Here is an 8781-nt window from a genome sequence, read left to right on the forward strand (position 1 = left end):
GCCTAGTCCCTTGGGGGAGGGGCGCGTTCTGGAGGCACAGGTGAGCGGGAGAAACGCACATTTCTTCACTTAAAAAAATAAATAAAGACTTATTTAAACACGGGTTGCTTATTTAAACACGGGCTAGAAGAACCGCGGGACCTTCTAGCCCAGAGGACTGACACCAGTGCACCAGCTCATCCCCTATAATCCGAGCCTGCGGGTGCGGGTTCTGCCTGCCGGTTGGTTACCTGTCTGTCCCGCACGGAGGGGCGGGCTGCGGGGCAGGCCCCCCGCATGGTCTGGGTCGGTTCCGAGACGGCGGCGGCCGGGCCCCTCCAGCACAGAAGTGAGTGTGGAGGGGGGAGCCCGGGAGGGTTGGACGGGCTGGTGAGGAGTGAAATGCAGAGTGTTTGCCATAACAGAGCTCACCAAACGTCTCCACGGACCCAGAAACAGGCCCTTCGAATTCAATAACAGTGTTGTATGTTGTGCATTCTCGCCTGTTTACTCACTTTGTTGAGGTGTTTAAGGAGGGTGTCCAAGGTCAGGGAAAGAAGGAAAGGCATGTTTCTGTTTCTGCATAGGGTTTAACTTTACAGACCAACGCCCTCACCCCAAGGCAGTAAAAAAGGGGGGGAAATGCAACCCAGCTGACCCCGACGTGATTTGAACACGCAACCTTCTGATCTGGAGTCAGACGCGCTACCGTTGCGCCACGAGGTCTCCCAGGGCCTAGCCTCCTGAAATCTGTCCACCTGGTCTATGGGATTCGTGTCTGGTATTTGGTGCGCACCGCGCAGCTGGATGGAGCCGTGCCTCGCTCCCTCCTCCAACCAACCCCTGATTCTCTCTGCTGCCGACTTGCTTCTATTTGCACTTCTTCGGATTCTGTTTCATTCCTTTTCTTACCAACTCTTCTCCGTATTTACACCAAAGAAAAAAATAGACACTTTGAGGACTTCTGTTGTTTTTATCGGTCGCTCCGGAGTAGCGTGGGGAAGGGTAGGGACCTGGGGGAGGGGCACGTTGGAGGCGGGCAAACTGGGGTTTCTGAAAATAAACAACCAAGGGCTGAGGAGGACCCTCAGCCTCTCAGAGAGGAAGGGATCTGCAGAGTGGGTGCTGCCAGAAGATGACCATCTGTTGAGGGAAAACTGGAATCTGTACTTTCCTCATCGACCTCATAGGCTTGCTGTGAGTTTACAGGTGCAGTGTGCCTACCCGGCACAGGGGGAGCTCTCTGCCCGTAAACGCTGGTGTAGTTACTGCTAGGAAGTTTGCAGAAATTCTTACGTGCATTTTTGCCCACATTGCCAGCCTGGTTCAGCAGAGATGGTGGTGCAACTTCCATTTGTCAGTAGTTAACTTCTTCCATAGATAGAGTGGTTGATGTTAACAAAGATAATTGGCTTATTTCAGATGTTAGAATTATTCTTTTTTTAAATAAGGAGGAAAAAAAAGGAAACAAAATATGGCCCCTCCTTAAATTAAAATGCGTAAAATAAGCTGCAAAATTTATTCTCAGGAGCATTTGAGCTCTTGCCCCCATAGCCCAAGTTATCAGTTTGGCTCAAATAAACTCAGTGCTGGCGCGCACACCAGCACCCGAAGCATCACTACTCTTGTGCTTTGGGGCCGGTATTAAGTAAAATAAGGGTGACTGAACACCAGCGCTGTGATACTGTGACTGTCCATCTGTCACAGAGATGCTCTCAGTGACTGACCCGGAGGCGGGGAGGTCCGCAGGGCAGATGGGTCGGAATAAGGGTTGGTGTGTGAGGGCGCAGGACGGTGCAGACTGCACAAGATCTCATGATGCTGCTCAGAGTGATGTGAAATTTAAAACTTATGAATTGTTTATTTCTGGAATTTTCCATTTAACACTTTCCTACAAGGGTTGACTGAAGGTAACTGAAACTTTGTAAAGTGAAACCCTGGATGTGAGGTGACTGCTGTGCAGACAGAGAGAGGACAGCTGTGCGGTGACCCTGGGACAGCCCGTGCAGGGCGCCTGGGGGTGCTGAGCTGCAGCTGATGGAAAGAGGTGGGGAACTGGGGGAGGGAACAGGCAGAGGGAGAGGTGGGGAGGGTGGGGGGCAAACAGAAAGATGACAGGGGGGCACAAGGAACAGAAAGGAACTGACTCAGAAATGACAGTTCAGGTGACACTCTGTCTCCACTGCAGGTGAGGACCGGTCTCAGGACTATGCAGGTGAGTGAGTCTGCTGCTCTCTGGTTTCCTGGCTCCTGTGTGGGAAGTAATTAAACCATTTCCCTGCTGGGTGAGAAGTAACCACATCAAGCTCAGAGGCTCATTTTCTGTGGCTGAACCACCCCCTCCTGTCTGAACACGCAGAGAGGACTTTCCAGATGCAGTGTCCCCTCACCCTGCTGACACACACACCCACACCTGGCACAGCCTGGTCAAGTCCCCATGGCCCCAGCCTGATGGACACAAGCCCAGCACTGGGAGAGGTTTCAGCCTGGTCCACAAGCTGTAGACGAGGCGAGTGGACATTGGAGGAGACTGAGGAGAGGAGAGAGAAGGGGCTCAGTGCGGACAGTGGGTGGGGGAGGACAGAAAGAATGACCTTTCCTTGTCTGTGTCTCCTCCTTCCAGAGTGGAAGATGGCCCTCTTCCAGCCTGGTGAGTGGATCCCTCTGTGTCCCCAGGACAAACCCTCAAGGGCCGCTGCTCCCTCTTTCCTCTCCGAATTTTGACTGGGATGGTTTTGGGTTGTGACCTGAGGTGATGGTCTCAAAGGTGTGCCCACCAGCTAAGAGCCCAGGGACCAGGGACAGGGGCTGTCCTGGGGTCCACAGGTCTGTGTGGGAGGAAGAGGCAGGAGGGGTGGGGCTGGAGGGAGGGGCTGTGGGGAGGAGGGTGTGACCTGACCAAGCTCCTGCCCCTGCTGCTGCCACTTGTGTCCTCCAGTTATGGCGTGTTCCACAGTCACACCTACTCTGTGAGAGTTGGGACATTCTCCACGTCTGCACCCCCAGGCTGCGCTCCGTCCCCCAGCCCTACCCTGTGACTGGTCCTTGGAGCTATGGAGCCAGCTGCTCCCCTGCACGTCCCCCTGCCTCGCCCGCTGCTCTTCCTCCCCATCCTCGGCTTGTCTGCACTGGTCTCAGGTAGGGGGCGCCCCGACTCCACACCCCTCCGTGCCTCGTGTTCACTCCTCCTCATTCCGCTGGAGTTAGCTCAGATCAAACCAGCCTCACCCAACACAAAGGCAGAAAACCAGAAATGACCAAAGCACCATCATTCAAACTTTTCATTAATGTCAATGATTAATGAGACATTTAACTCTCTTTTATTCCAAAGTTTCCCATTGTCTCTGTGGGTCCTACCTGGACCACACGTGTCCGTGGGGACGAGCTGGTGGCTGCCTGTTGGACAGCTCCGGGTTAAGCTGAGCTCCCGGTGCCCAGCTGGCCTGGGGAACAGGAGGAAACCTCTGCGCTCCCAGGGTCTGCAGAGGCTCAGGGTCTGCCCCTCTGTGCTGCTGGCAGCCGTGGTAGAGACGCATTAGGCATCTCTTGCTCTGACCAGCCACAGCCGGGCCCCCACAATCCACAATCCTCAGCCCAGGAACCCCTGGCCTGTCCCCTGGAATGGCCACGTTCTTTCCTGCCTTGAGCGTCAGTGCCTGCCTGATTGTGCCACTTTGTTGAACAGCCCAGTTTTCGGTCGTGGGTCCAGCTGAGCCCATCCTGGCCATGGTGGGAGAAGACACCATGTTAAGCTGCCACCTGTCGCCTGAGAGAAGTGCCGTGGACATGGAGGTGCGCTGGTTCCGGGCTCAGTTCTCGCCCGCCGTGCTGGTGTACAAGGGCCAGCGCGAGAGGACAGAGGAGCAGATGCATCAGTACCAAGGACGGACAACCTTCATGATCGAAGACATTCACAAAGGGAAGGTGGCCCTGGTCATTCACAATGTCACGGCCCGTGACAACGGCATCTACCGCTGTTATTTCCAACAAGGCAGGTCCTATGACGAGGCCATCATGCGCCTGGTGGTGGCAGGTGAGACGTTTCTCTTCTTGGGTGGCTTTATCACTGTGTAACCCTTGGGGATAGTTTCTCTCTGCACTTCAGGCCCCTCACAGACCAGCAGGTTTTGTCCAGCCTCCCCTCTACCTGGCAGAGTGGCTCCCCCTGCCTGAGGGCCGAGTGAGTGGGTGTGTCCCTCAGAGCTGTGGGCATAGAGTCTTGAGAAGCACAGTAAGCTCAGGGGGACCCGTGAGCAGGGAAGAAGGTGGAACCCCGCAGAGTGCACCCCTGCTGGGGTTCAGAAATCTCTCAGGCTCCTCACCAGTAACATGTGTTGGAATGAGACATTTTAGACTATTTGTCTGTTCCCAGGTGTAGGGTCTAAGCCCCTCATTGAGATAAAGGGCCAGGAGGAATGGGGCGTCTGGCTGGAGTGCACCTCCACAGGGTGGTACCCACAGCCCCATGCAGTGTGGAGGGACCCCTATGGTGAGATCATGCCCGCCCTGGAGGAAGCTTACACCGAGGACACAGATGGCCTCTACAGGGTCACCATGACCGTGATTGTCGAGGACAGCTCTGTGAGGAATGCATCCTGTTTGGTGAACAACACCCTGCTGGGCCAGGAGAGGGACACTGTGGTCTTCATTCCAGGTTAGTTCCCTGCCCTCTGGGGGCCTGTCCCTTGGAGGTAGTAGGACCCTCAGCAGACACTTGGAGCCTGAGTGGGGCTGGGGGAGGGGCAGGGCTGGGAGGGTCCTGGGCCCTGAGGGAGCTGAGGCTGCAGCTGAGCTGAGGCCTCTCCCCTCCTCACAGGGAGCATCACAGTCTCCTGTCCCAGGAGGAGGAGCCTCCTCTCTGAGGGCCAATCTGATCGTTTTTCCCTCCTGTGGTCCTGATGCTGCAGCTGTTTGTGTGTTCAGAACAGTCACACACCGTGGAGCGTGGTGGGGGCAGGGGGCTGTGTGCACCTGGTGCTGCTGATGCTGAGGCCTCCCCTCCTGCCCAGAACTAGGACAGTCAGTACCTACACAGAACTAGGACAGTCAGTACCTACACACACTCATAAAGTCAATCAACGAACACTTAGCATGGATCACATATGTTGTAGGCACTGTTCTAGAAACAGGAGATAAATCAGTAAAAATATGCATGAAGATCCCTTCACTCATGGGGCTCTCCTTCTAGAAAAGCAAAGTGTATCTATAAAACAACTAAGCCAGGAGTAAAATAATTCATTAAACTAATATAGTAGAGGGGAGAAATGCTGTAGAAAAATTAATTGGGAAAGGATATATGGAGGCTCAAAGCAGGGGAGCAGTGATGGAACTAGAGGGTGAGGGAGGCTTCACTGAAAAGGTGGCACCAGGGCAAGTGAGGGAGGAGCAGGAGGAGCAGGAGGAGCAGGCGCCCAGGGCCTGAGGCAGCAGCAGGTCTGGCAGTTTCAAGGAACCCGACAGGCAGGTGTGGGTGGAAGGACTGAGTGCAGGGGGAATGGGAGGAGGGGAGTGCAGACCTGGAAGGGGCCCAGACCAGAGGAGTCAGAGCAGGTCACAGGGAGCCTTCGGCTGAGTCTCAGTGAGGCAGGAGCCATGGCTGGGATTGGAGCAGAAGCAGGAAGGAGGGTGGTGCAGTAACCAGGCCACAGTGATGGTGGCTCAGGGGGGCTGGTGACAGTTGTCGGTTTTTTTCATCCTGGTCCTTCCAACAGTGACTGCAGAGGCGTCTACTCTTTTGCCTCCTCAGCCCTGTCAACTGACAAAACCAGAACTGTTCAGTGACCCGCTGACATCCTTTGTTTAAGGGAAAGCCACCCATGGATTGGGGGCTGCAGGGCCTCACCAGGAGGGCAGCCTCTCCCTGAGAGAGTTGGGGCTACGGGAAGGGTTTTAGAGGCAGACAGGGGCACAACTGTCTAGGGGTCAGGCTTCCTTGTGAGGCAGCTGCTCCTGTTTGTGGGGGCAGGTGGGTGCCTGAGTTGGTGGGAGGCTTTCTCTGGGCGTCTGTCAGTCTCCTTGACAACGGGGTGTTTCCAGTGCCCCCAGCAGATGTCAGTGCAGATTTGCTATGTGGGCCACAGGGGTGGCCTGTAGGCTGGGTCCACGGATGCGAATTGTCCTCATCAGTGCCCCCCGCCCCCCCCCCCCGCTGTGGTCCCCACTGTGGTTTCTGAGATGGAAGAGGCCAGAGCAGGGACCCGAGGGAGCTCCTCAGAGGTGCACCCAGGGGCGCTCTCGCCTGGGTCCCCCTTGTCTCAGTAACGGGGACTTTTGTAGTCTTTGTTCCAGAAGTATTGGTCATCCCCAGCGCGCCTGCCTGGGGGGTGGCCCTGGCTGTCCTCCTGCCGGCTCTGCTCTTCTTCATCATCGTCGGGATCATCGGCCTCTTCTCGAAACGCCACAAGGAGAAAGAAACTCTCTCACTGGAAAGAGATTTTGAAGATAAAGAGGAAGAAACTGCACGGAAAGAACTGGGTAAAGAACATGCGGGGAAAGAGAGAGAGCGTCTAATGGGAGGAAATACGCACACGAGGGCAGGAGCTGTCTTTCAAAGGCACAGCCTGGGCAGCTGGAGCCTGGGGGACAGGGGACAGAGCAGATGGCAGCCAGGCTCGGAGTTTAGTGCCTGGTCACTAAGTCCTCCAACTTGCTTCTGCCCCCCCCCCCAAATGTGGCACCCACTCACCCGGCAGGTACAGAGAGCGCGGTGCTGCTGAAGGAAAGCCAGCCTCCATAGGCACTGATACCAGCCAGGCTCGTGGTCCTGCATCAGGACCAGTCCCTGCATGTCGGGGAGGGGACCGTGACTTCACAGGGAGGCCTAGGCCTCAGTTTCACACAGACTCAAATTCACAATTCTCTGTGGAGGACACGCCTTTGTTTCTGCTCACTTTGCAGAGCAACTTCAAGAAGAATTGCGTAAGTGTAGCATTTCCCCAAAGACCCCACACACGATGTCTATTCTGCTGGTTGCTCCTGTCTCATGCAGCTCACTCCCTCTCTGCCCTCACAGGGTGGAGAAGAGGCCTCTTGCATGCTGGTGAGTGTCTCTGACATCCCCTCATATCCTGAGCGCCGTCCCCACTAGCCAGCCAAGGGGACACATGACCTGAGAGGTACAGGAAGCCGCAGTGATGGGACAGGGAAGGGGCCTGTTCACTGGCAGCATCTTACCCAGCGTGAGGACCCCAGCTCTCCCCACAGGGACTTCCCAGGGCTCTTGTTCAACTCTGGGCTTCCTTAGCCACCCCTCTGCCCACATTAAAAATAAATAGAATTTCATGCACAATCATCTGGTCAAGCAGACAGAGTGAACTTCCCCAAAGTTCACAGTTCACTATCTGTTGCTCTTGGCCCCTGGATTAGCCCAAAGAAGACAGTGCACAGCCAGGTGTAACCTGGGAGAAGGTAGAGCGCAGTGAGGAGACGCGGGGGACAGCAGTGGGCTGCCCCGAGCCTGGCTCAGGGCTGGACAAATCGATGCCAGGAATGCCTTCCTGCCCCAGGAGTGCCCTGATGCTGGCAGTGTGCAGCCTGCAGGGCCAAGGACAAGGCCAGGGCCAGGGGGAGCCACAGCATCCTCTTCCTGCCCCCGATGAGCACCCAGCATGTGTGACCCATCCCCTTCTGTTCCAAGGGAGCAAAGCCCCAGGCTTCACCAGACACCATGGTGCTCGCACCTTTCCACTTCAGGTGAATCTCAGAACTGTCACCGTCGCACACAGCAAGGTGGGGAAAGGAGAAAACCCTGTTCCCACAGTGGACGTGCAGGGGGCTCGGTGACACACCTGCAGGTGGGCAGGTCTGTGGGACATCAGGGTCTGAAGCATCTCCTGTCCCCAGATGGTGGCTCCAGACCCAGGCACTAAAGCAAGGCTGCACGGAAACACTTCCCCAGCATCTGTCCCCAGATGCGCCTCTCAGGTGGCCGATTGACTCTTAGGGACATTGTCCTTTCCTACCCTCTGAAGAGAGCCCTGTTAGTCCCTTAAGTCATATGTCACCTGGAGAAACTGGTGGAAAACACAGGGCCAGTGAAGGGACCCTCCACTGCCCAGCATCTGTTTTAGAAGAAGTGGCCTGAGTGCTTTACTGAGAGGGGGAGGGAAAGGGTCTCTGGGGTTTGAAGCCAATTTGGAAAGTTTGCAACTGAAAAGATCCTTTGTCATGTAGAGAAAAATGTGCAAATCCGAAAATGTGGTCAGGAAGTGGGAGATGTTAACTTCAATATTGGACTGAAAAAGCTTTGAAGATATATTTATTTATATATGTTTAAATGATAGTGATTAAGTGATCACATGCTAATGCGAATAACATGTTCTGTGAAAAATAATGTTTTTGGAAAACAAAATTAATGCTACGGCATTGTTCAATTTGTTTTGTCTGGCTTAATGGAAGACTGGATGTTCATATCTGTTCATGTGAGAACGTGGAACCCTGTAGAGTTTATGATAGTTAACTTGAGGCAAACTGACGTCATAGTCGGGGGAAGGTCTGAATGGTCTGGAGAGTGACAGGTGTGCAGCTTCTCTCCGCGTGTGGTCAGTCCCTCAGTGGGGGGGACGTGAGGATGCCGGGAAGGAGAGAGAAAGGAGAGAAAACAAGACCCTGAGCTCCTTGGAGGGCAATCACTCTCCAAGGGGTCTGAAGAACAGGGTGACTTCTGGCCTCTCAGATGTAGGTTAATCCGGGTGCCCGAGGACAGTGGACAGGGTTTGCTTAAGGTGAGGAAAACCTCTTACTAAAGAGGTATTGGCCTGGGGCCTCACTCCCACCCTGACCTGCCCAGTTACAGATTTGTGG

General features: G+C 55.0%; 1 protein-coding gene and 1 non-coding gene across 2 annotated transcripts; one reads left to right on the forward strand and one right to left on the reverse strand.

Annotated features, from left to right (window-relative positions):
* The first annotated feature begins 91 nt into the window (after positions 1 to 91).
* Positions 92 to 8147, forward strand: LOC119054995 (butyrophilin subfamily 2 member A2-like). Its single transcript, XM_053655948.1, has 10 exons — positions 92 to 328; positions 2168 to 2194; positions 2603 to 2629; positions 2918 to 3117; positions 3665 to 4012; positions 4352 to 4633; positions 6256 to 6453; positions 6877 to 6897; positions 6992 to 7018; positions 7616 to 8147. The coding sequence occupies exons 4-10, from the start codon at positions 3033 to 3035 to the stop codon at positions 7759 to 7761; spliced, it is 1107 nt and encodes a 368-aa protein (XP_053511923.1). The 5' UTR covers positions 92 to 328; positions 2168 to 2194; positions 2603 to 2629; positions 2918 to 3032; the 3' UTR covers positions 7762 to 8147.
* Positions 634 to 705, reverse strand: TRNAW-CCA (transfer RNA tryptophan (anticodon CCA)). The gene has a single exon. It is a non-coding gene; the product is annotated as a tRNA-Trp (tRNA).
* Positions 8148 to 8781: the final 634 nt, after the last annotated feature.

Source organism: Artibeus jamaicensis, unplaced genomic scaffold (assembly GCF_021234435.1).
Source record: "Artibeus jamaicensis isolate MK-2021 breed Jamaican fruit bat unplaced genomic scaffold, CSHL_Jam_final scaffold_1689, whole genome shotgun sequence".
NCBI classification, from domain to species: Eukaryota; Metazoa; Chordata; class Mammalia; order Chiroptera; family Phyllostomidae; genus Artibeus; species Artibeus jamaicensis.

What these genes read in the sequence shown, in the direction of transcription:
- LOC119054995 (XM_053655948.1), top strand. Translation starts at nt 3,033, where the DNA reads ATGGAGCCAGCTGCTCCCCTGCACGTCCCCCTGCCTCGCCCGCTGCTC. An exon ending in CTTGTCTGCACTGGTCTCAG is followed by an intron (nt 3,118 to 3,664) that starts GTAGGGGGCGCC and finishes TTTGTTGAACAG; the next exon opens with CCCAGTTTTCGGTCGTGGGT. An exon ending in CATGCGCCTGGTGGTGGCAG is followed by an intron (nt 4,013 to 4,351) that starts GTGAGACGTTTC and finishes GTCTGTTCCCAG; the next exon opens with GTGTAGGGTCTAAGCCCCTC.